General features: G+C 47.8%; 2 protein-coding genes across 2 annotated transcripts; both read left to right on the top strand.

The window, feature by feature from the left end:
* The first annotated feature begins 2,836 nt into the window (after positions 1-2,836).
* Positions 2,837-10,129, top strand: CXCR3 (C-X-C motif chemokine receptor 3). The gene is made up of 2 exons (XM_032770530.2): positions 2,837-2,906; positions 7,152-10,129. The coding sequence occupies exons 1-2, from the start codon at positions 2,895-2,897 to the stop codon at positions 8,259-8,261; spliced, it is 1,122 nt and encodes a 373-aa protein (XP_032626421.1). The 5' UTR covers positions 2,837-2,894; the 3' UTR covers positions 8,262-10,129.
* Positions 10,130-14,622: 4,493 nt separating this feature from the next.
* Positions 14,623-21,733, top strand: LOC116819089 (C-X-C chemokine receptor type 3-like). Its single transcript, XM_032770521.1, has 2 exons — positions 14,623-14,841; positions 20,666-21,733. The coding sequence occupies exons 1-2, from the start codon at positions 14,623-14,625 to the stop codon at positions 21,731-21,733; spliced, it is 1,287 nt and encodes a 428-aa protein (XP_032626412.1).
* The last annotated feature ends 4,812 nt before the right edge of the window (positions 21,734-26,545 follow it).

Raw genomic sequence — 26,545 nt, 5'->3', positions numbered from 1 at the left:
AGCTCTCATTCTCGTGTCCTTGCGCCGCAGGGCTGGGGCAAGCTCATCACACAGTCCCATGAATGTGGCTTTTCTCATGAGCAAGCCACTGTTCATCATCCCAGACGTGCATCACAATGCGATCCCACCATTCAGTGCCTGTTTCCTGAGACCAAAAGTGGCATTCCACTGTGGTCAGCACCTCTGTGAATGCCACAAGCATTCTCGTGTCATAGCTACAATGCGTGGTGAGATCAATGTCACACTCCTCTTGCCTTTGTAGTTTAAGGAATACTTCCAGTGCCATTCGTGACATGTTGGTCAGTGCGAGCAGCATTCTGGTCAACAGCTTTGGCTCCATTCCTGCAGCCAGAAAAAGGTAGGGCAGGGTGCACAGTACACAAACCATTGAAAGATGGTGCCAAATGCAGACAGTAGCACAGGGATTGTAAAGCAATACATTACAGGGCATTGGGACAGGACCCAGGATGCTATAAGACCCCTTTCGCCTTCCCACAAGTGTCAGTGGCAAAAGAAAAAGAAGTGCTCTGTGGGGATAGCTGCCCAGAGTGCACCAAGTGTGAACATGCTATTGTGCAGGCAGCTGTCAGTGTGAACACACAACAGCGGTTTTCCTTCAGCAGTCTATGAGCGGCGCTGTAACTGTCAGAGCTGTAACTTTGCAAGTGTAGACATGCCCTAAGCATTGAGAACTGTGAGTTACCTGTACCATCTAGTAGGGTGAGAGAATACTTGATTCAAATCTTGCTTAACCTGTAGAATTTAGGCTGTGAGTTTATTCTTATTTTTTATGTAACCAACTCTGAACTCTGTACCTGCTATTTATAATCGCTTCAAATCCATCTTTCTGTAGTTAATAAATCTGTTTTATATTTTACCTAAAACAGTGTGGTTTTGGTTGAAGTTCTTGGGGAATCTCAGCTCAGGTTAACAAGGACTATTTTACGTCCACTACTCTTTTGTAGGAGTGGGGAACCAATGAATGAGCAAGGAAGTCTTGAGCAGTGTAAGACGGTATATTTCTGGGGTGCGAGGCTGGGGACTCGGGTGATTTGCTGGTGCGTCTCTCTGCATGACTCTTGAGTGGTTCAGGGAGCATTCATGCAATTTAGCTGGGTGTGGGGCTCCACATGCTGATGGCTGAGTGATCACAGTACCTGGAGGGGTTTTTCTGCTTATCACTGGCATAGCATTGTGTGAGATAACCCAGGCTGGAGAGGTAAGTGAATACAGTGGTCCCACAGTTCCAGGTTGTACGCCAGGGATCCCGTCACAGCCACAGCTGGTGTTATCTCCTGCTCAACTAAAGAAAGCCCATCAACACCAAACAAACAATTGTGGAACATCAGAGGACAAAATACTTTGCTGATTGCTCTTTTTCCCCTGGGCACCATGAAGAGGAGACGCGCAACTGAATTCCTCCCAACTGCTGAATTTGCAACTTGAAGCAGAACAGGGGAAGGAACAAAAAACCCTAAACAAGGAGAAACTGTATCTTTTATGGTGCTTGGACTTTGAGGGGCAAGAATTACTGAGCATAAGCGGAAGATCCCCAGGGCTTGGCCTGGTTAGCCCTAAAAGACATATAAAGCTTGCTTATGAGAGAAGCTTCTATTACTTTTTGAAACTTAAGATTGTAATCTTGGCATATATATATACTTCTATATGGGTGGGTTTCTAGACCAGGAAAGGACACTTCTGGGGGCTAGCAGACATGTCAAGTCTCACTTGTTTGGTAAGACTTCCTCATTAGCATGTTATCTCACTCTCTCGCACATTCTTAAGCTTCTCTCACTCATTTTGTGTAAACATAAAGATTTAAAATAATTTTACTCAGGTGCTGAAATGGACAACAATATATCCAAGGCCTCAGCCACAGGACTTAGAGCTTGGAAAGCTGCTTCCCAAGCTTGTGTACTGTGGTACCCATGGAGATTACAGATCTGTGTTCTATACACTCCTGAGCAATATGAGGACTTTTTTGTGTGTGTGTGTGTGTGTGAATACTTGATAGTCAAAAAAAAATATGAGTTTGCCTGAAAAATGAGGAGGACTTGACTGAAAGTTTGCAGATTCTGCAAAATACAGTTCAAAATAAGAACCACACTGGACAAAATTCATGGTCCATTGTCCTGGTAGCAGGTTAGAAACCTTTTTTCAAATATACTCTGTTGCTGGGAGCTGTCCTAGTTTGCTTTGCATAGAGAATTCTCACATGCCCTAGACTTCAGCTCAGATTGGAACATTTAAGTACTAGTTGGATTAAAAACCTGGACTACTGGATGTCACCAAGGACCAAAGAAGAGAGTCCCTGTGTTAAGCAATGACTAACACACTACCTGGAAAGCCTCACTCTTTAGCCTTGCATCTCACTCTTTGGAGCTGTAAATTTTCCTTTTGAGGATGGCCAATAGTTGGAGTCTCTGGGCCAGTGCAATTGGCATTTACATGGGCTGCTGTCCATCCTATTCTTCTGCCCCCATGCTCCTTGACCATCAATCCAGCAATCTTTCTGAGCACTACAAATGTCCAGCACCACCTACCCAAGGGCTTGAAAGCATTTTAGCAATGCTCACAATCCATACTGGCCATTCTTATCCCAGGCACACTATGGCACAAGGAGCAGTGGCCCATCTCTGCCAGGGTATGTATCACAGAAACCCCAGCTCTCTGGATGGTCACTTCTGAGCTCATCTGCATCTGTCACTGAACAGCGGAGACATTGAGAACGAGTGTGCTGCTTCCTTCCAGCCACTCCGAGAAAGAGAGACGGTGTCACTCAAACTTCAAACCACAGATACTTGAAGTCTACACAGAATCAAAGACCACTGCAGTTCTCTCAGAAGCCCAACCCATCCAGCACTTTATGCTAGAAAGGGGCCACATCCACAGCCATGGATAAAATGGTGAGTTTTCATTTGATAAAATCATTGGGAAGGTCTTTATTTTATTTACAAATGTGGGGGGTGACAGGGGTAGTTTAAAAACTCAAGGGAATATGGAGGGGCTTGTACTAGAAGAGACACTTATGTCAGAAATGTTGTGTTATGTCAAGTTATCAGTAAGATTTGCTCAAAAAGGCTAATTCCAAAAGTGAAAAAAAATACATTTAAAATCCTTATCCTTCAGCTAAATAACAAAATATAAGCACCTAGAGTAGATAATTTAATCTAATAAAGATTTGATTACACAGACAAGTCAATTAAGTGTTGGAATTAACTTTTGAAAATATCCCAAACTGAGGTTATTACAAAAAAGAGAATAAATGTATAAATCCTTTTAAACTGTGCAACCTTGGCGTGGTTGGAAATATTAACATTCATACACAGAAGAAAAATGTTCTTAATTAATTTCATTCTTCTAAACACTAATTTTGACCAACTGATGTCTCTGAACAGAGAAGTTAAAGTGAAAGGCATAAATGTGAGTAAAAGCAAAGATTCTAACTCCACTTTTCACTGACTTGTCAGAAAGTTTCTTTTCAGGCTGAAATTTTCTGTGCTTGTTGCCTGAAATCTGGGGTGATTTTTTGTTTTGCTTTGCTTTTTGAAAGTTTGAGGAAAATCCCTTTGCTGTTTCTGAATTATTAAATGAGAAACTAAATTTCTCAATCCTTCAAAAATGTAATTTAGCTCGTTCTCTGTAACTCCAAGCAGATGAACCTCTAAAGAACCACCACAGTGGGTAAAACAACCCGTCTAGAAAGGAAATCACTTTAGCTATGGGCAGTTTGAATTCTAGATGTCTGGAACATCTGAAAGTGCCTTAACCAAGCACAGGACACAGCTTCAGTATGACTTGCCCCTGTGCTGCGAGGCAGTGCAAGGATTGCGCTTGGGGCGACGTTCATCCTTGCTGTTAAAGTCAGTGAGACAGATTACGATAGCACTTAGGTGCGTTTGAAAAGCGACAAGTCCAAGAGCATAAATGGCAGAGCTGGGAACTGAGTCCCAAGCTAGCACACCGGCACTTCTTGGCAGAGTCACCATAGACTAAAGGGCTTTGGATACAGCATTCTCTTTCCCATCCCCACAGGCCAAGCCTATGGGAGGATGGGTTGGGAGGGGCGCTTGTGCTGCCACCGGCCAGGCTGCAGATGAACAGAGGACTTCAGGGCTCTCAATCTGGCATTTTTTGGGAGCACTGTATTTCCATTATTTCCTGGAGGCTGAAACGCCAGTGGCTGCATGAAAGCAAAGGCTACGGAAAGGCTCTCCCGTCGCATTGACATTGTTCACTACTAGGGAGATAGTAAACATTAACTGCTGGACAGGCACCTTGAGCACAAGCCATGGCAATGAGTGACAGTCCGTGTCAGCAGAACAACCTGGGCTTTCACCTTCCCCGCAGCCTCCACCTTGCAGGGCCCGTGGCGAACAGGCATCAGACTATTATACCCAGACATGCACATTGCTCTTTAATAGCAATAAAAACAGGTGTTTCTGCAAGGGGACACAGCTCTGTGTATCCCAACTCAGGCAGCACCAGCATTCCTGCCAGGCAGGGTATTCCCTCACCAGCTGCTTCCAGCTCATTCTCCCAGGGAATGCTTTGTACACTCGGGGACACTGGGTAAGGGACAGGGGCTGTAACCTGGGCTCATTATCAGCCAAGACAAACTCTCTGAAGTTACAAACACAGCACCTGGGCTTTGGGGTCACCATGCACACCCATCAGCAAGGAGAGACAGCTAAGACTGAACTCAAATCATAGCGGGGGCGGGGGGAGCAGGACTGAGCAGCATCTCTATGGAGGAGGCAGTAAAGAAATCTGCTGATTCGGGTCAGGTATCCAGCTGTGTTGAGACAATAATTGTTAATCCAGGCCAGGGATGGTCTGCAGGGTGTCTGAAGGTTCGGGGGTCATGCAGTTAAAGAGAGAATTTGTTGAAGAGTGTGGTGAATAAGGACTTTGCCTCTATCGCTGAAACCAAATGTGCAAGTGGGGAAGCATTCAGGGCTCTGTGTTACTGACAGGGTGATTTAGAGGGGAATGGAGCGTACAGTTCTGGGATGCAAAAGTCAGTGACAAACAGTGGCCTGAAGGAGGAGAGCTTGGCTACAGAGCACATCCAGGACCTGGTGCCATCATTAACAATTTCTTCCCTCAATGACTCGGTTTTAAGAGGAAGTGTTACTCTGAGAAGTTAAATTGCTGGGATCTGAGCCATCAAAGTCAATGCAGAGCACAAGGTGCTGGTTTTCACACCATGTGCCAGGGCATGTCTGCCCAACCTCACCAGCCAAGAGAAAAGCAAACATCTGGGGTCAGATTTTCCAAAGTGCTCTGCACCTCAGCAGTTCCCAGAGGGGCAAGGGAAAAGGGAGCAGCTAGTGGGTGAAGAACTGCCTAGCTCTCAACAGGGGCAGGGGTGGGAACTCTCCCCAGATCTCAGCAGGAGATGGGGCAATGGGGGAGAATTGTATCCTGCTCCCACTGGGAGCTAACGTCTCTTCGTCTCTTCGTATCTATAGAAAAAAAAAAACACCTTGTTTATACAAACACAAGGCAACAGCACAGATTATGCCCTCCACTGCCCCTGGGGCATGCGTGCGTGAGCACAATGCAACCACCTTAACGTGGATGATGTTTAGATGCTCCCCAGGGGATGGTTTTTCAGTCACTTTTGCACCCAGTATTTCCATTTTGCAGAACCTTCTGACAGTTTGAAAAATTTTCATTCCAAATCTGAACCAAAAGCTGAAATTTCAACATTTCTTATTAAACAAAAATTATGAAAAATATCAATTAGGGACCATCAGCATGGTTTGTACAATATTAACATTTTAAATATTATATGCCTATGTAATATTTTAATACAAAAGTCAAAATAAAATCTTTAGACTTTTTCCTGTCAAAAAGAATTCATGGAAATCAAAAGGTTCCTGCAACACCTTTAGATTTCAATGAAACTGCATTTTTGACAGCAACTGTTCCATCAGAAAAACACTGACTGCTTTTAGTCACTTTACATTGTCTCAAAGAACCCATCCAACTCCCAGCGACAGCACTGGCCAAACTCCCACTGAAAGCAGGACTGGCCCCTGAGTTCACAGCCCCTTACCTTAACCCTCTCTCCCTGTAACCCTTTCCCCAACCCCCACCCAAGCAATTACCCCCTTCCACACTAGTCTTGCAGCTAGAATTACATTGCAGGTCCCCTCTACTCCCCGCGGGCTCTGTGGCCCTGGAAAAATAATAAACACAATAACAACACGCTTTGTGTCATTACATCCAGCATGTAACTTGAATACCTCACTGGGCACTAAGACACACCTGGGACTGAGTGCAAATATCCCTCTGCGAATAGTTCATTCCCCAAAAACCGCAAGTGGGTTTCAGAGTGATAGCCGTGTTAGTCTGTATCAGCAAAAAGAATGAGGCATACTTGTGGCACCTTAGAGACTGACAAATTTATTTGAGCAAAAGCTTTCGTGGGCTAAAGCCCACTTCATCAGCTGCATGCAGTGGAAAATACAGTAGGAAGATATATATATCCAGAGAACATGAAAAAATGGGGGGTTGCCATACCAATTCTAATGAGACTAATCAATTAAGGTGGGCTATTAGCAGCAGGCGAAAAAAATACTTTTGTAGTGATAATCAGGATGGCCCATTTCAAACAGCTGGCAAGATTGTCACACTGATGGGGATAATGTTACGGTAGCAGCTAGAGTTCTTAACAGAGATCAGGGCAACCAGGCACTGCACAGAGTGAGATGATTGCTGGCCCAAAGAACTTACAAGCTTCACAGCAAGGCAGGGAAAGGGCAGTAGGGGAAGTAGATGCAAACAGAAGGGGAGATGATTTGCCCAAGGTCCAGCAGGAAGTCAATGGCAGACTGGTAATAGAACCAAGGAGTCCTGCTTCCAGTCCACTGTCTGAGCAATTGGACCTTGTTGCACAGACAACGTTAAGTGGTACTTGTACACCAGGAGCATTGCAGATTTCACTTTTGCCCAGTGTGCCCAGGCAATAAGCTGAAGTATCCCAAAGGCTGCAGCCCTAAACAGTCCAACCCCTCGCAGACCAGCTGCAGAGAAGAGAGCTGCTGTAGGCAGCCCCAGACACTCCCAGCCAGTAACAGAGAAACCAAGGGTGCAGAGTGAGAATAACCCTTTGACTTTCACATGTCTCCTTTCCTGTCTAGGGTAACAGTGCATTTACCTTCAGCGGAGATGATATCTCCTACCTGTTGGAGAACATCAGCTTCTCCCCTGACTACTACAACAAGAGTGACACCTGCTGCTCTGTGCCACCCTGCACCTCCAAGAGTATCCAGGCCTTTGACAGGGTCTTCCTGCCAGTCCTCTACAGCCTGCTATTCCCACTGGGGCTATGCGGGAATTGCATGGTGATGGCTGTGCTACTGCAGTGCAAGAGGTCCCTGGCTGGGACCGACGTGTTCATCCTCAACCTGGCGCTCGCCGACGTACTGCTAGTGGTGACACTCCCCTTTTGGGCAGTTCAGGCTGTGCACGGCTGGGTCTTCAGCACTGGCACCTGCAAACTGGTCGGCTCCATCTTCAAGATAAATTTCTACTCCAGCATCTTCTTCCTGGTGTGCATCAGCTTCGACCGGTACCTCTCCATCGTTCATGCCGTGCACATGTACAAGAGGAAAAAGTCACATCTGATGGTGGCCAGCTGCCTGGTGGTCTGGGGCATCTGCATCTTCTTAACCATGCCAGACTTCCTGTACCTGGAAGTCAAGAAGGACTATCGCCTCAACATCACTTTGTGCTCCCACAACTTTTCCATCAACACCTCTCGGCACTGGAAAACGGCCCTCAGCATGTGCTACCACATATTGGGCTTCTTCCTGCCCCTGGGAGCCATGCTGTACAGCTACACCTGCATTATTCACACTCTGCTGCGCTCCCAGGGCTTCCACAAGCACAAGGCCATGCGGGTCATCCTGACAGTGGTGGTGGTTTTCTTCGTGTGCTGGACACCCTACCACCTGGCATTGCTGGCAAACACGCTGATCGACCTGCAGGTGGTGGAGCGGGACTGTGCCAGAGAGGCCAGCCTGGACATTGTCATGTCTGTCACTGCCAGCCTGGGCTACTTCCACTGCTGCCTCAACCCGCTGCTCTATGCCTTTGTTGGCATCAAGTTCCGCAACAAGTTCCTGGAGCTACTGGGCCACATGGGCTGTGTGAGCCACAAGTTCCTGCGCAGACACATACAGACACCGAGCCAGCGCAAGGACTCCACCTGGTCGGAGACCACTGAAGCATCCTACTCAGGGCTGTAGGGGGGAGCTGGGGCTGCAAGGGGCAAACAGCGTCCCAAGGGGGCAGGGAAGGGGAGAAAGGGCAGCAAGGAGTGAAACATTCCCCAAGGAGCAGGGAAGGGGAGACAAGCAGTCACTATAATCATAACCAGACATCTGTGGTTACCCAGCCTCCTGTGCAGCTCACCACAAGCAGGAGTGCAGGAGCTGAGAGAGTCAGAATGAGCTGGGAAGAAACAGTAGAAGATTTCTGATGGGCTGGTGCGATCACCAAATCTCTGTGGATTGTAGGTGCAGATACCAGAGGTTGTACACGTGGTTTCTGAGCAGTCCATGGGTCTGTCCCTTCCCCTAAATCAGTTACCAGGTGCCAAGTGCTGAGCCGTTTCAGTCAATGCAGCAAGGTTGCATTTTCAGGAGCTTCAGATCATGATAACAAGAGAGTCTGGAAGTTTCCTTACTGAAGATATTAGTCTGGCTGGAACAGATGGGGCCAGGTCCTGCAGCAGGGGCAAGTCAGTGCTGCAATGTAACATCCCTGGTACATACTGGCTGCACACACCAAAGGGACTCACTGACCTCCCCCAAAAACAGCACTTGGATCAGAGTCCCTGACTCTCAGCCCAGTGTTCACTCCTCCAACACCATCCCTGCTCTCTGCACCACTTATGCTTACAACAACAGCCCCACTAGGTGTCTGACTGTAGCATCTAGGAGCTCTAATCATGGACACACTGTACAAACACAGAACAAAAACAGTCCCTGCCTCACCGGCCAATGACTTTCCTCTTCCAGTTCAAGTCCTTGCTCACAATCAACAACACACCCAGCCCTACATAACCTCCCTCAAACACACATACTCCTCACAGCCACACATCTCCCCTAAACACACTCATCTCCCGCAACTGCCACTCCCCACTGCCCCCAGTATGCACACCCAAATAACAGCAAGGGGCAATCCCCATGCTGCTTGTTAGTGCAACAGCCTTTGGTGCGTTAGACCCATCCTGTCTAACTGAGAAGGTGAGCTCTGTGGAGCCATAACACCTTCTGCATTTGTGCAGCCCCCCAACCCCCCCAATCAAGGTGTCTCGGCACAGCCTCCCCAGACTGCTCCGCCACTGGCAAGTGCTGCATTAACACTTAAGCGAAGCTTTTTGCTGCGAGAATAGTTTGTGTTCTCTAGCCAAACTCAGCATTACTGAGAGCACACCCTGCACCCTTCCCTTCTCTGTCCCTTGTCCCATAGGACAGGGTTACTCTGCACAGGCCCCCGGCAATACTGAGAGTAGAAGAAGCATCAGCTTGTAGCCCAGACAACAGTGACTTTGGTCCCGGTTCAGACTGTGTTTGTATTTCATTAACAAATGCAAACAGGCTTCAGCCTGAGCTGAGTAAAGGAGCCCCTGCAGGTGACTCCCTCCTGCACGCTTCTGGGGTGAACAGGGATGATTCTCACTGGCTGTTTGCCCAGTCTTAGGAAGGATACCCTATAGGCAGGCAAAGATGACTCAGGGCTGCTATTCTGTGCAAACTTCTCCAGCTGTGGCGAAAGGATCCAGGAATGGCAAATGTCAGGGACTCTGCATCTCTCAAGGACATGGGAACACTCCAGGAGAGCATGATGCTGCAATAGCATGAACACAGACACATTAGCAATGTAAGGAAAGCAGTGGGGTGAAGGTGAAGCAGCATAAGATATTCTGCAGCCACCCAAAGCCCAGCAGGGGTCCCCTCTCCTATCAGGGGCAATCACTTTATATTCTAGTGCTTTGTAGCATTTGTTCCTGCTTGAAAGGTTATTTCATATGACTCTTATGTTTCACTTTCACAGAGGTTTATAGCATCTGGTGCATTTTATTCCCAATAAAAATTAATAACCATTCTCATCTGAGACAGAGATTGTTTGTTTTCTAAAACACATTTATCAGCGAACTTGGTTGAGCAATGCAAGGAGCAATGGTCTACAGGTGTTTTCAGGCAGGAAAGAGTGAGTTATCCTGTTTCCCACTTAAGGGTTATTGCAGAGAGTGGAGTCTGCACATTACATCTCTGTGTGCTGCTGGAATAGAAACAAGAGCTTGTGCCAGAGTGGCTAAAACACCGGCAGCCCTCTGGAGATGTCTCAGCGCATGCTCCCAGCAGTGCCACCAGGAACAATGCTGAGCTGTGAAATCAATGGGGGACAACTTTAGCCAAGAAAGTCATACAGGGAGCAGTGACCCTGAGATACAGCTTGTCTCCCCAATTCGTCCCCTGCTCAGGAACCAGCACAAACTCTGGCCAGATATTCCTCAGTTCCCAAATTGCTCCTGAAGAGAGTCAACAAGAGCCAGGATTAGCCCCAGTGTTAGCCCCATTATGGCAGGCAGGGATCAGAGACTGGCCTCCTTTTCTGGGCTACTTTAGCACCATCTTACGGGCTGCATCAGGCCCTGCCGGTCCCTAAGCCATATTATCTATCGTGTCCCCTGGGCGCCTCAGTGCTCTGCAGAAAGAGGAAACCACTGTCCGCTCCAGGGAGGTTTCACTAGTACATCAGCATGTGCTGCACAAGTCAAAGTGCATTACTTACAGGAGTGTCTTGAGACTCAAAACCACAGACAGCCCCAGGGGGAGGAGCCCATCAGGACAGCAGCCGTTTTAGTAGGTAACGGCAGGAACTTTATGGTTTGTTTCAGGTTTTTAATTGAAATTTTAACAGATTCATTAAAAATGTCAAAATAAACCATGGGCAGCCTGGCTGAGCAGCACATGCTGGAGCCAATGGCAGGGTCTGTGGGGCAGACAGGGGTGCACGGGCTGTGAGACAAGGTGCGGTGAGCGGGGTCTGTAGGGCACAGGACCCAGAGACATGCGTCAGGTGGGAAGCAGGGTCCATGGGGCACAGAACACTGAGACAGGCTGGGGGAAGGAGGAGGGAGCCATATGACATGCTCTCCTGAGCTTCTGACAGTCCCTCTGGGTGACCAGTTTGTGACTTCATAGGAGGACGGCAGTGCAGCCAAGCTGCTGAGACAGGGAGGAGTGTGGGCGCCTTCTTCCCACCACAAAGGTTAGCGCTGCCTCGGTAACATTAACCACATGATCCACACCCATCACCCCTGGAGTGTGGTAGGGGGACAACAGCAGCCCAGCCTGAGCTCATGCCTCTGCAGGCACAGACAGTAGGCTCCTGACAGCTTTGTACTTTCCCTGGTGGGCAGGACGGTGGCAGAAAGTGACAAGTGAAGCCAGCAAGGCTCAAACATGCTCCAGCATATTATCGCTAAACCGTTCACAAACGACATTTGCCCTGGCAAGCACCCTGAAAACTGATGTAACACGGCTCTTGCTAGCATGCATGAGCTAACTATTTGACCAAGCTAGCCACAACTCGCTGTTCTATAGTTAACACTCGGCCCATGTGCCTCACATTTCCCCAAGAAACCAATGTGACGGTCATATCAGCATGAACATTTCCTCTCCCACGGTTTAAACCCGTTGACAAATGACCGAGCCTGGAGTGGGAGGAAGGGAGAGGAGCGGGTTATCACTCCACCTTCTCTTCAGGGGTAACCTCTGAAACAGGAACTAGTGAGGGGGAAACAGCAGCAAAGAGAGAGAAAAGCCGCTATATCAGCTTGAGGGGAAAGTGAGTGCAGGGCAGCAAGGTGACATCCCACATTCCACCTAGACTAGGGATTTCACCTACAGGCTAGGGACCTGGATGCAGCCTGCAGCTCACTGTCCACCTGGGATATGCGCAGCACCTGGACACTATGGGAAGGCTGTGATGGCTCAGCAGGCTACACAAGGCATGGAAATCCTCAGGCTGGTGCCTCATCCTAACTCCTACTGAGTTGCCCTAACATAAGATCTAACGTTGGGCCATTCCTTCCCAGCCTGTCACCCACGATGGGGCTCTTCCCACTCAACCTATCATGTCTCAAACAGGGCCTTTCCACTGATCTCAACATGTCCTCAATCACACATGAGCAGCATCCCCAATGGGGCCCTCCCACAGATCCTAACATGTCCTCGACGACACATGAGCAGCATCCCCAATGGGGTCTTCCCACTGATCCCAACATGTCCTCGATGACACATGAGCAGCATCCCCAGTGGGGCCTTTCCACTGATCCCAACAATTCCCCAGTGACACATGCGCAGGATCCTCAATGGGGACTTCCCACCGATCCCAGCACATTCCCAACAACTCGCCAGCAGCATCCTCAAGGGGCCCTTCATGCTGAACCCAACACATCCCTAATGGGCTCTTCACACTGGACCTAACACGCCCACTATGATGCGCAAGCAGTGTCGCCAGTGGGCTGTCCTGCCAAGCCCAGCAATGCATACAAGTAACAATATTCACATGCACAAACCTTTGCAAGCTCTTTGGGGCAGGACTGTCTCTGTGTAGAGAAATCTCTGTTAACTATCTCTATAAATCTTTATAACGTTGCATTGTGTTATTTTGTATTAAATATCTTTCTGTATTAAGTATCTTTATGACATTGCATCCTGCATGATGTTATTTTGTATTTCATATGACTTGGCATTGTGCCTCTCTATTTTCATACAACTTTGTATTAGATCCCTATATAGGAAATTGGTAGAAAACCTTGTATCAAATGTGATAGCCCCTAAGGATAGCATAGTTAAAGTAAAAGAAACATGTGCCTTTTTTCGCTAGAAGTAGAACAACATCTTCCCCCTACTCTGTAATCAATTGCCCTATTGACTGAATGAGGTGTGAATGAATGAGGCTTGGAAGACACCCACCTCCAGACAGCTACAACAGTTGAAGAGGGAATGGGAGCCAGAGCAAAGGACAATACAACTTGTCAAGTGGGCCCAATAAAGAAGAGTAGACATATTGATTAGAAGCAAGCATCTTCTTTAGAAAACGCCCTCTTTGAGCAGCTTTGGGACAACACCCAGAGAAAAGCAGCACAATGCATTATAGGCCGTGCACTACATAAATGAGGCTGGAGACTACCCACCCCCACGATCCACGTAAACAGTTGAAGAGGATAATGCGGAAGATCCATGAGCACAACAGGACACACACCAACTTGTCCAAGTGGGTCACAGCACGCAAATAGAAGGAAGTAAGTAATATCCCTTGACATTAGAAGCAAGCAACTTCTTTAGAAAACGCCCCGTCATTGGACGCTGCTTTGGGAAAACAACTGCCCTGGCACCAGGAGCAAGACGTAAACATAGCAGCACAAAGACCCCAACTGGACCACAGAACGACCAGCATCCTGTGAATGCTGGTCTGGATTTTCATAAGAGGGAAGCATGCTATAAATACGAAGTGCTGCAGAAGGACGCCGGGTCTCGTTTGTCATCGCATTGGTAAGATCAATGGTCGCATCACAGAGGCAGGAGCAAGCCCCAAGCCAGCGGCCCACCCCTGCCCCACGCATCTAATGCACTTCACGCGTATGTGCTAGCACCATCGCAGTCAAGGGGAGCAACTAGTTGGTAACAACAGCAAGACGGAGTGCGTGTGTCAAGGAGTGTGCTTGTATGAAAATGCATGGAGTACGAGTAAACTTATTGCTCCTTCCCTGGCAGCCAGCTCACTATACTTGTGGTCAGCGACGGTCATCTGATATCGCAGGGGCTAGCCGTTGATGGCGTGGACTTGTCTTCCCACTGAGCTGGCTCTTCAGAACCTGTTCCCTTACTCTTTGGGAACTGGATGTTGCTGTCTCTTGCCTCGCTCATCCATGTGTCCATTGACTGGGGCGCCAAGGTACTTGTAGCTGGTCTGTATGTCTGCTATTGTGCGCCCGCTGGTAAGTTCCACCCCATCAGTCTTGATACCTTCCCTCCCTTCACTACCATGCCCGGACCAACACTGTCTGGAAAGGGCTGGACTAAAGACAGCACTGAGTACTGATCATGAGCAGCACAGAGGGATCCACTCACTGGCGCCGGAACGCCACTGACACCTGAGCATCCAAGCGCACAGAGGCTCGAGTGACGGAGCAAAGCTAAGCACGAGAGGAGCGCACAAGGAAGGTAGACAGACCGGCCAGAAGGAGAGGCCGCTTCGCAGGGGAGAAGTGGCTCATAGCAGTAAGGGCAGGACGTTAAGAAAGCACAGTTGTGGGGGGAACAGCATAACTGAACGGAGCGAATGCGAATGTGGGCTGGCAATTTGAGAGGAGCGTATGGGAGGGAATCATCTGGCGACGAGAGAGAGGACATGGGATCTGGAAACTGCCGCATGAAAGAACCTAATGAGAGAGAGAGTTGTGGAGAGAAGGGCGGAGATCTGTGGCGATGGACTTCTATGATTGCGAACGGTAAAGACGAGGCGAGGGATTCATATGGTCAAGAAGTACGAGAGCGCACAGACGATACAGTGTAAAGTTGAGCACCAATGGAGCGCGAGACAGACACCGCGAGTCTGGTGGCACTAGACCATTATAGCAAGAGGCAGTTCCGACGCATAGTGACACAACATTCACGGAAGAAGGAATATAAAGCTGGAAAGAAGTACCGAGGGCCTGAAAGAGGGAACTTAGAGAGGATGTGGAAAGTGCAGGCCAAGTGGTCCGTAGTGGTGGAGGAGCAAACTCGGGGCTGTGACTCCAACTGGGTGAATGGCGTCCAACAGATCCCAAGGAACAACGATCAGAGCTCTCTGTCCAAGAAGTGCAGTGCTAGGAACAGCTAAGATACTGCACAGAACCCTCAAACTCCCAGGCCATCTGGGTAGAGGACCCGAGGTTGAAGGAAGACACCAATACCACCCATCGGGTGAGAGGGGAATTTATAATATGCATAATCATAGAGTATTAATTAATACCTGTATTACTAATAAATGTGGCGTTTTGCCTTAATCCCCCTGAAAAGATCCCGTATAGCACTTTGAGTACAACATCTGTCTGTGCAGCACCCAGGACAACGGGACCCCGGTCTGTCCTAGAGCCTGCACAGCAATCTGCAATGCCCTCCTCCTTGGCACAATGTGGGCTGAATCTCACCTGGGGTTTGTGCAATACCCAGTGCAATTTCCCCTTCCCCCCTCCAATCTCAGCATCTATATGATGCCCAGTGCAGTAGGGGGGGTCTTCAATAGGTACTGGGACCCTCAAGGCACATCCATAACCCAAATTATTAAATCCAAAATTGATCCAGCCCTAGATCTACCCAGCCTAGCACTGCATTAGCCCACAGAGAGGAAAGTGGAGGTGTGTACCGCAAGGATAATGTGCCTCCCATGGGACATGCTGATAACGAGACCTCGCTCAGGGCTGATTGCTTGTAAAACAAAATCACACCACGGTTTCGGAATCAGAGCTGCTCGGTGTTTAGGTTGGCATTTTGAACAATTACACTGACACACACTGAGGCAAAGCCAAGCCAGTTCAGTCAATGGTGAGTGATATTATACTGATGGCTCCGGAATTCCTGCTAGAGATCTCCAGTGGCAGTATGCTGCAAATCCCATTTTGGGACCTGCTCCCTTGCTATTGAATGATCATCAGTAAGGTCCAGTCTTTCCTTATGTGCCTTAAAGACAGCGATGTGGCCCATGCCTCTAGTTCCACACCCCTGCAATGGAGGCATCTACCCCATTCAGACAAGAAAACAAACAACTGCTGGCAGCACATCAGAGACGCACATCACCAGGAATCACGACTGCAGCTCCCATTGCCACCAGAGCATCAGGGTTCCCAGAGTGCATCAAACTGCACAGGAGGCTACTTTTTGGGGAGAATAGGTTATGGCCTGTTGTTCAATGCATGCCACTTCCAGGCACAGATGCCCCAGATCAAATCTTTCTTCCCCTCCACCTAGTACAGCCTTGCAAATTAAAGCTTTCCTGTCCCCTACCCCTTCCTCCAAAAATCTTATTCTCCAAGCAGACATCCTACTTCCAGTTTGATGGAAAAACAGATTCCTTCATTAGACCAGTCATGGGGCAGCCAGGACTCTGGGAATCAACCTCACCCACATGGACCAGAGATTTAATCATTTACCAGACACACAGACAGCGGTGAAAGTTGTGGGAGACAGAAGGCATTCCCTAAAATCTTTGCAATGGGGGGCTCTGCTAGTCTGCACCAAGCCTCATAGTTCTGCCTATCTATAGTTTCTTTCCCTGACACAAACAGTTCTTTCATCACCGGAAGCTTTTCTATTAGCTACAAGATTACTTGCTGGACAGTTCTGCTTTTTGCTACAGGTCTCACCTTTAGTTTCAGTGCATGATCAGGGAGGGTCTGGGCAGCAGAAGAATCAAGTCCATTGGAAACATGGGCCTCACCACAGTGTATGACAATTTTTACGAGGTAAGTGTCTTCCAGAGCTCAATTTACTGTCTATAAATTTGTCACAGGCAGGGGGTCTGTGACAGAAAGTACCCTGAGCCCATACCCTATACATTATTGTAATAATATTTGTACAAGGTATGTCTTGTAAGATATCATTTGAAAACTCATAATTTGCTGTCAATATTGTCCTGATAAAAAGTATGTGGCAACCTTGGATGTGAAGTTATGACAACATCCTTCAGGGAAATCATATAACTATAAAGGGAAGGGTAACAACTCTCCTGTATACAATTCTATAAAATCCCTCCTGACCAGAGGCACCAAAATTCTTTTACTGGTAAAGGGTTAAGAAGCTCAGGTAACCTGGCTGACACCTGACCCAAAGGACCAATATGGGGACAATATACTTTCAAATCTTGGGGCGAGGGTGGGGGAAGCTTTTGTTTGTGCTCTTTGTTTTGGATGGTGTTCGCTCTTGGGACTAAGAGGGACCAGACATCAATCCATGTTCTCCAAATCTTACTGCACAAGTCTCTCATATTTCAAACTTGTAAGAAACAGCCAGGCAAGACATGTTAGTTTTAATTTTGTTTTCTCAACTTGTAAATGTTCCTTTGCTAGAGGGAGGTTTATCCCTGTTTTGCTGTAACTTTGAACCTAAGGCTAGAGGGGGTTCCTCTGGGCTCTATGAATCTGATTACCCTGTAAAGTTATTTTCCATCCTGATTTTATGAGATAAACTTTACCCTTTTCTTTTAATAAAATCCTTCTTTTAAGAACCTGATTGATTTTTCATTGTTTTAAGATCCAAGGAGTTTGGATCTGCATTCACCAGGACTAATTGGTGAGGGTATACTCTCAAGCCTACCCAGGAAAAGGGGTGTAAGGACTGGGGGGAGTAATTAGTCTCAAATCTGCCCAGGAAAGGGGGGCGGGTTAGGGACTTGGGAAATATTTGGGGGAAGGCAGAGTTCCAAGTGGCTCTCCCCTAAAATTTGGAACATGCTTGGTGGTGGCAGCTTGCTGTTAACCTAAGCTGGTAAATAAGCTTAGGAGGGTCTTTCATGCGGGTCCCTACATCTGTACCCTAAAGTTTAGAGTGGGGAAGGAACCCTGCCAGATGTTATTAACGTGTTCCAAACTGAGGTTTGTCTCAAACAAAGGAATGTGTGCTATGTTTAATTTGCATATAAGCAGTAAACAGAGTCATTAAGCACAAAGGGAGACAAAGGGAGTTCAAACAGGGGAAAACCAGCAGAGAAAATCCTTACCTATGGGCACGCTTTTCTGAATCTCATCTTGAAATGTTTTCCAAGAGGTGCCCTGACACTCTAAAAAGGTGGGCAAACACCACAAAACACCTCCTCCTCCCTCTCTTTCCGTCCATTGATTCATTGCGCAAGAAGGGGCAAAGGAAGAAGCCATTAAACAGAAGAAGGGGTCCTGGTCTAAGAAGTTTGGTCAGTAAGAATGTTGAGGACACGTGGTAAGAAAAACTTTGCTTTGAATTTAACATAGTTTGTTACGTGCGGCACCAGTTGCATTTTAATCTTTATTTTTCTTGTAACCATTTCTGACTTTTATGCCTCATGACTTGTATTCACTTAAAATCTCTCTTTATAGTTAATAAATTTCTTTTACTGTTTTATCTAATCCTGTGGCTGTAAATGGAAGAGTCTGAAGAACTCTGAAATAATATGCTGGCATATGATTATCTTAAAGAAATAACAGAGACTTAACATACTTGCATGGTCCAGGAGAGGGCTGGGCAGTACAGGACCAAGATTTCTAGAGGAAAATGTGGGAATGAGTTGGGATCCAGTTCCATAACCAAGGCTGGTGAGAGCCCAGGGGTGGCTGGCTGGCTGCAGCATGCACAGACATAGCTGAGAGCGACTTGCAGCACCCCAGGTCAGAGGGCAGGGTGACACTGCTATTTATTGGTCTAAATTGTACAGGGTCACTGGCAGAAAGAATGCTGGAATCCCAATGTATCATTTCTGAACCAGAGTGGTTAAAGGCATTAGTAATGGCCATTCACCCAAGAAGTCAGACAGTGTCGTGGGGACCATGGCCACAGAGGCCAGACTCTGATTGAGGGGGCCTTGTATTAGATACATTTCCCCAGTGTGATATTTGACCTTTGGGGAATGCTAATTGGGCTGACCGGGAGTTCAGGGGCTGGCTTCCAGGTTACATTCTTCAAACCTGACCCTAATGTGTTTAATAGTAAGTGAAGGGGGGGAGGGATAGCTCAGTGGTTTGAGCATTGACCTGCTAAACCCAGGGATGTAAGTTCAATCCTTGAGGGGGCCATTTGGGGAACTCGGGCAAAAAAATCTGTCTGGGGATTAGCCCTGCTTTGAGCAGGGGGTTGGACTAGATAACCTCCTGAGGTCCCTTCCAACCCTAATATTCTATGATTCTAAGGCACATTCCTGCTGTGCAGTGAATGAGACTGATCATTCCTCATTTGAAGCTGATAAAGGCAGCCTTGGAGGGTACAGATCGGATACAGAGGGACCTAGATAAATTAGAGGATTGAGCCAAAAGAAATCTGATGAGGGTCAACAAGGACAAGTGCAGAGTCCTGCACTTAGCATGGAAGAATCCCATACACCACTAGGGACCAAGTGGCTAGGCAGCAGTTCTGAAGAAAAGGACCTAGGGGTTACAGTGGATGAGAAGCTGGATATGAGTCAATAGTGTGCCCTTGTTGCCAAGAAGGCTAATGGCATTTTGGGTTGTATAAGTAGGAGCATTGCCAGCAGATCAAGGGACATGATCATTCGGCACTGGTGAGGCCTCATCTGGAGTATTGTATCCAGTTTTGGGCCCTACGCTACAAGAAGGATGTGGAAAAATTGGAAAGAGTCCAGCAGAGGGCACAAAAATAATTAGGAGGCTGGAGCAAACATGACTTATGAGGAGAGGCTGAGGAAACTGGGATTATTTAATCTGCAGAAGAGAAGAGTGAGGTGGGGATTTGATAGCTGCTTTCAACTACCTGAAAAGGGGTTCCAAAGAGGACAGGATCTAGACTGTTCTCACTGGTAGCAGATGACAGAACAAGCAGTAATGGTCTCAAGTTGAAGTGGGGGAGGTTTAGGTTGGATATTAGGAAAAACTTTTTCATTAGGAGGGTGGTGAAGCTCTGGAACAGGTTACATAGGGAGGTGGTAGAATCTTCTTCCTTAGAGGTTTTTAAGGTCAGGCTTGACAAAGCCCTGACTGGGATGATTTGGTTCGGGATTGGTCTTGCTTTGAGCAGGGGGTTGGACTAGACACCTCCTGAGGTCCCTTCCAACCCTTATATTCTATGATTTATGGCCCATAACTTACAGCCGGAATGAGAAGGCAACAGCTGTGCACTGCGAAGCCAAAATGACTGTACAAAGCTCCAGAGATGTTTTAAACAGGACAATAACTGAAACACACTGAGTTTTCACATTCAAAGCAGCAAGAATGAAGGGCAAATGTATCCTACAGGGGCCCTACCATAATACCAGCAGCATATGCCCCATAGGTAAAACTTTCACCAACACCTGAGTGATTTAGAAACCAACGTGCCATTTTCAAGGATCTCAAATCCCTACATCTCTTGAAAATGGGATTTAGGAGGCTAAGGAACTGGAATGTCTGAAACGTCTACCCATCATCCATTTCCATTTCTGTGGGTGTGGCCCCTTCAGGGCCCATGCAAGGCTTGGGGCCCCATTGTGCTCAGGGCTGTACAAGAGTCCCTGCCCCCCAAATACTGAGGTAACAGATGGGGGAGGCCACGGGCACCAAGGAGACTATCATGATGTTTGATTGCTAATGCTGCCAGCTGCCCCCTTGCCATAACTAGGTCCAAATCATTATTATTCAGCTGACTCTCCAGCATCCTCCTCCCACAGCAAGCACGTGGGAGAAAATAAAAGCTGTCCACAGAGAGCCCCACCCCACATGGCTCAGCAAGGTTTGGCAGGTGATGTCACTGGTGGGTCTGTCATTCCCCTCTAATTCCCCATTCCGGGTTATGCTGATGTCAGCACAGGCACCCCTGCCTGGCACAGTCAAAGGCTATGGATGGCATGTAAACTGGCTTCTCTCTCTGGCATCCCCTGTAAGCCTTCCTCTCTCTCTCTCTCCCCCTCCCAGGATTACAGCGGCTACCCAGACATAAGCGAGGACACTGCCCCCTGCAGGCTGGATGCAGTCAGCGAGTTTGGACGGTACTTCGTCCCCCCAGTCTTCACCCTGGTCTTCGTGGTGGGGCTGGCAGGGAACGGGCTGGTGCTGGTGGTGCTGGGTCGGCGACGATGCCCCTGGCACCTCACCGACCGGTATCTCTTCCAGCTGGCGCTGGCTGACATACTGCTGTTGCTAGGGCTGCCCTTCTGGGCTACACAGTTTGCCCATGGCTGGGTGTTTGGGGAGGTGCTCTGCAAACTGGTGGGGGCACTGTCGGCAATAAACAGCTACAGCAGCATCCTGCTTCTCGCTGGCATCAGCATCGACCGGTATCTGGCCATCGTGCATGCCGTGCAGCTGTACCGGCGCCTGCAAGCCCTGCACCTGCACCTGGCCTGCGCCCTCCTTTGGGCCATCTGCCTGGCCCTCTCTGTCCCGGAGCTGCACTTCCGCACCGTGCCCTTCCAGCCCCAGGGCCAGGCCTCCATCTGCCACTGGGGCTTCAAAGCCCAGGAGGCCCAGGCCTGGCGGGTGGGGCTGCACCTCACCGCCTTCTTCCTAGGCTTCCTGTTGCCGCTGCTGGTGATGCTCTTCTGCTATGGCCGCATTTTCTGCACACTGCATCGGGCACAGCTGCTGGCCAGGCACCGCTCACTGCGGCTGGTGCTGTTGCTGCTGGCACTCTTCGTGCTTTGCTGGGCCCCCTTCCATGTCTTCCTGCTGCTGGACAGTCTGCAGCGCCTAGGCTACATTGGCCGCCACTGCACTCTGGAGCAGGTGTTGGACTTTGGGCTGCTAGTGACAGAGGGGCTGGGCCTGCTGCACTGCTGCCTCAACCCCCTGGTCTATGCCTTCGCTGGTGTCAAATTCCGCAGGGAGCTCTCCAAGCTGTGCTGGAAGGGCCGGCGCCACAGCCAGCGCTCCAGCCAAAGACAGATCCTCTCCACCCAGGAGCAGAGCCACCATAGAGGGGGAATGTCAGTGCACAGCACCCCAGAAGGGGACATAGACCATGGCTACTCAGTCATGCTGTGAGAGTGGCTGGGGACAGTGCGTGCCCTGCTCCAAAAGGCTGGAATAGGGCCTCTCTGTTCAGGATCATACCGATCAGGGACACCAGTGAGGACACTGCACACCCTGTGCATTGCACCCAGCCCCGGTTCCCATCCCTCCCTCCCCCAGGGACACTAGAACTGGCTCCTGCACAGAGAAACCCTTTCATCTGCGGATCCCACCCCCCACCAGCCACTTCCAAGAAAGGATGAGGGGTGTTGCAGCAGCCTCAGGCTGGTTACAAAATGCCGAGGATGTAACATCCTGCCCTGCTGCACATTCGACTGGGATCTACCCTCCAGGGTTCATTTGGCTGTCTGGGCTCCATGCTAGCACCCGGGGCCAAGGGCCCAAGCACTAAGAGACACCGAACCTGCAGGGCCCTTGCATAGAGAGCTCAGGAGTCAACTGCCAAAAGAGCTACCCCTTGGAGAACACTGCTCCTCTCAGCTCAGAGACCAAGCCAGTAAGGGCCTAGCCCCTCTAGGTGCGACAAGTTAAATCACAGGAACTCAGCATTCAGAAACATCCAGACATGGCCATGCCCTGCACCAGAGTCAGCAGCAGCTCTGACCATGCAGCATGATTCCACGCTGTACAGCACACCTGTACAGCAGGGGGCCAGACTTGGGGCTCTGCACAATAATGCAAAGCTCAGCTAGGTTTGCACCCTATTTCACATCCTCCCACACTCCAGCAACCCAGTTCCATCCAGTGAGCAGTGGGACTAGCATGCCCGTCCCCAGCCAGCATAATACAGCAGCAGTGACCAGAGGCCATGGCTTGCTACCAAGCTGAAGATACAGACGCTGTTATGCTGGAGCCAGTGGTGCTGGAACAATTTTTTGAGTGAGCATTCCCATGTCGACTCTGAGCAGGTTGGGGCAGGGACTGCCCTGTCACCACCCAGCCAGGCTTCTCAGCCCTGCTGCAAAGCACATGATAGTAGAGAGCTCTGCAGCCACCAAGGCCTCATATGAATACATGGTCATTGGGGTTCTCAGTCTGTGCTCATCCCATGTTGGCATCTCAGACTGGCCAGTCACCAGGTCCTTTAGCAGCCAGGGGAGCTTTTCCCAGGAAGCAGGTCTGGGGGAGCTACAGGAGCTGCAAGACGTGTCTGTACCTGAACACATTAGTTATGCTGGGGAACAATGCCTATAGCTTCAGCCATAGGCTCTGCACTCCACGGGAGCTCCATCCTCTCCCTCTGCAACAAGACCAGAATCCTCCCTCTCCCAGCCCAGATCTCATGTAGTAGTAGGATTTTATGTTTGTAATTTGTATAATTTAGAATGAAGGATAAAGAATAATAATGTGGCATGCATTAAATGTATTGATGTATGATTTGACCATATTCTGCCAGCCACCCTTTCTGAAAGTAGAAAGTAATGGCCTAGCATGTGATTTGTAAAGATGCATCAGCCAGAATCTGGTGTCTGAAGCTACTTTTCAAGGTAGTGACAGATCTTTACGGTCACCACCTTGCTGTAGGTTTAGCATTTTTTAAATAAGTAAGAATGTCAACTGTCGAGAATAGCCCACTTCCACCTTAATTGAATTGGCTTGTTACCACTGACCCCCAACTGGTAAGGCAACTCCCATCTTTTCATATGCTGTGTATTTATACTTGCCTCTGTATTTTCCACCCTATGCATCCGATCAAGTGGGTTTTAGCCCACGAAAGCTTATGCCCAAATAAATGTTAGTCTCTAAGGTGCCACAAGGACTCATTGTTTTTGCTGATACAGACTAACATGGCTACCACTCTGAAACCTTTTAAGATAGAGAGTCTGAGCTGCTGATGGCTTTGGATCCAAAAGCACGCCAAAAAATCTCTGTGTTGATGCAAATTACCTAACTGATAGAGGAAGGAAAGAACAGACCATAAATGGCAGCACAAAGAAGCTGCAGATAAAGGACATACCTGGTCAGCAAACTACCTGAAACCAAAAGGCTCAAATTCCGACCGTCCATAGGAAGGTGGAAAATGGAGTCAAACCTAAGAATAAGAGAGGGATAAGGTTATACACACACACACACACACACTTTTTTTGTGTATGCAGTGCTGCAAGCTAAAGATAGGTACAAAAGGGGTTTGCTTATATGCATGACATCCCTACTTTTTAATTCACCAAAAGGCCAAGGATATAATTAAGTTAAAAAGCCTATGAAAACAATTTCAAGAGAACATTGAACACACTGGCCTCAAAAACAAATTGTCATAATAAAAAACATGGTATAACAAGACACTTTTAATAGATTTGATTTTAATATTAAACATTGGGATAAACTTCATGTTAATAAGTACCCCTGTAACAATGTATAGTGTGTATGATTTTTGGAAAAACCTTGAAGGTCATATGGTAATGATGCTTCTCAGTTATTACCTGTGAATAAACAAAACTTAGTAGAGCAGAAAAAACATTACAACTTGGTCTGCTATATAAGGAGAAAAACTGAGGTACATCTCCTCATGAATTTAATAACTGAACAGTGAGATAATTTCCCCTTAACCCTTAAAGGCTAAAAAAGTCATAGAAAACTGGCCTCCCTATAGAACAGAAGCCCAAGAAAGTATGGGGGTAACTCTGTTTTGCCTGCAATCAGCAAGGATATTTGTAAAAAGAAGGGATATTTTTAAGCTACCTCAAAAGGGGAAGGAAAATACTCTTTTTCTTTCAGAATTTCAGGAAAAGCTGGTACCATCTGAAGAGCAACCAAGAATACCATGAATCTACTTTTGCGACAAAAATTGTGTTTTTTGTTTTATGTTTTGTCTTGTTGCTAGCATTGTTGTGTATTGTGTTACACAAAAAAACCCTTATTGCATTAGGCAGAAAAGGATTAATCATCATTTTAACTGTATTTATTGTTTAACTCAAATTATTGTTAAAATTGCTCACTGTCAGTCCGTGGAGACAGAAATATGGAAAGTGAGCCCACTCTCAAAATTGACCATGGGATCCTTTTGGCTACCCTGGTTATGGGCCAGTGGGCTGGAAAAGAGGAGAAATTATTGGACACCCGAGGGTGTACAGAGTGGAGCCCTCAGAAATGGGTGTGCTTGTCCCTACTGTAGTAGGAATACATCACTGGGAAGATGTTTGTGGGACAAACTGAAAATGTGACGTGTTTTGTACAACAGACAATGTGTATGTGTTACATGATGGAAAACAGGATTTTGGGAAGATGCAAGTATCAGCCAACCCCCAGTGGATGAAGGTAGATGTAGTGCCAGCGTATTATATACTAGCAATCACATGTACTATTTGCCAAAGATAGAAAAAACACAGAGAGCTATAACTGCTACCCTGGTTAATCTCTCTGTTACCCTTGGTCTGGATTGGCACAATTTAACTGATCACTTGTCAGAAACAAAGGTGACTCCGTTTTTACAACAGACACAGAAGGATATAGGAAAGCATGTAATTCAAATATTACATGCAAATGGAGACATGCTAAAAATTGCTAGGTCTGAAAAAGAACTGACAGCCTATCACTGGTATGACGTTTTTACAGGTTGGTCCCCAACCTCTAAGGGCATATCGTCTATCATATTTCACCCATTGCTAGTTGTGTCATTATTGTCCTGTGTTTGCTTGCTAGGAATGTGTTGTGTGTGCTGTTGGACAAAAAAAAAAGTTTGTTAAATTACAACCACAAGCTCAAATGGCCTCTCAGTATATTGCTATGAAACGGTTGTATAAAATATGACCCACTCAAGAATTGTTCTTGAGGGGTCAAAAGGGGAATATGTAGTAGTAGAATTTTATTTGTATTTTGTATAATTTAGGCTGAAGGATAAAGAATAATGTTGCATGCATTAAATGTATTGATGTATGATTTGACCATATCCTGCCAACCACCTTTCTGAAAGCAGAAAGGAATGGCCTAGTGTGCTACTGGTAAAGATGCATCAGCCATATTCTTGAGTCTGAAGCTGATTTCAAGATGTTCCTGTTCAAATGCTTTGTGTAAATGTGATGGAGCAGGGCGGATTTGACCTGGGAATATTGCCAGGGAGTTACATTGGGGATGAGAAGGAAGCTACCTGAACTGTAATCTGAGCCAGGAGAGGGATGGGAAGAAGTGACACCTTCTGCCCGAAAGACTGAACAAAGGAGAGGAGAAGCAGGGGGGAGGGGGGGAGAAAGCTGCTGGAGGGATATTTAGAGTCAGTTTGGGCTGGGTGGTGCAATGCAGGGAACCTCAAGCTGGGGTCTAAGCTCCCTGAACCCCCCAGAAGGACTCAGTTGAGGGGTTCTGATTGTACCTACATGCTCTGCTTGGGACTGTGTTCCTGTCATTTAATAAACCTTCTGTTTTACTGGCTGGCTGAAAGTCAGTGAATCTCAGGAAGAGGAGTACAGGGCCCCGACTCCCCCACACTTCGTAACAGTAAATTAATCCTGTTTTGTGTTTGAATGAGGAATGTTTGTGAAAGCTAAGGGACCTGGCTGGCCTCTGTGTGGCACAGACCATGGGGAGAGGTTGCCAGAAAAAGTTCCTGTGGGAGAAGGGGTTCCTGTACCGAGAATGGGCTCCCCCCAGGGAAATGGAGTCATGGGGGATCCAGAGGCAGCTGGTGGTCCCCCAGAAGTATTGCTGCAAGCTCCTGTACCTGGCTCATGACATGCCTTTCACAGGGCATCAGGGAATCTGTCATACCAGGCAGAGGCTGCTACAGAACTTTTACTGGCCTGGGGTCTTTACCCAGGTCCGACAGTGCTGCCAATCCTGTGACCCCATCAGAAGGTGGGGAAGGCCTAGGACAAGGGGAAAGTGGCTTTG

This window comes from Chelonoidis abingdonii, chromosome 11 (assembly GCF_003597395.2).
Source record: "Chelonoidis abingdonii isolate Lonesome George chromosome 11, CheloAbing_2.0, whole genome shotgun sequence".
Classification (NCBI taxonomy): domain Eukaryota; kingdom Metazoa; phylum Chordata; order Testudines; family Testudinidae; genus Chelonoidis; species Chelonoidis abingdonii.
This window is presented reverse-complemented; position numbering and strand designations above follow the sequence as displayed.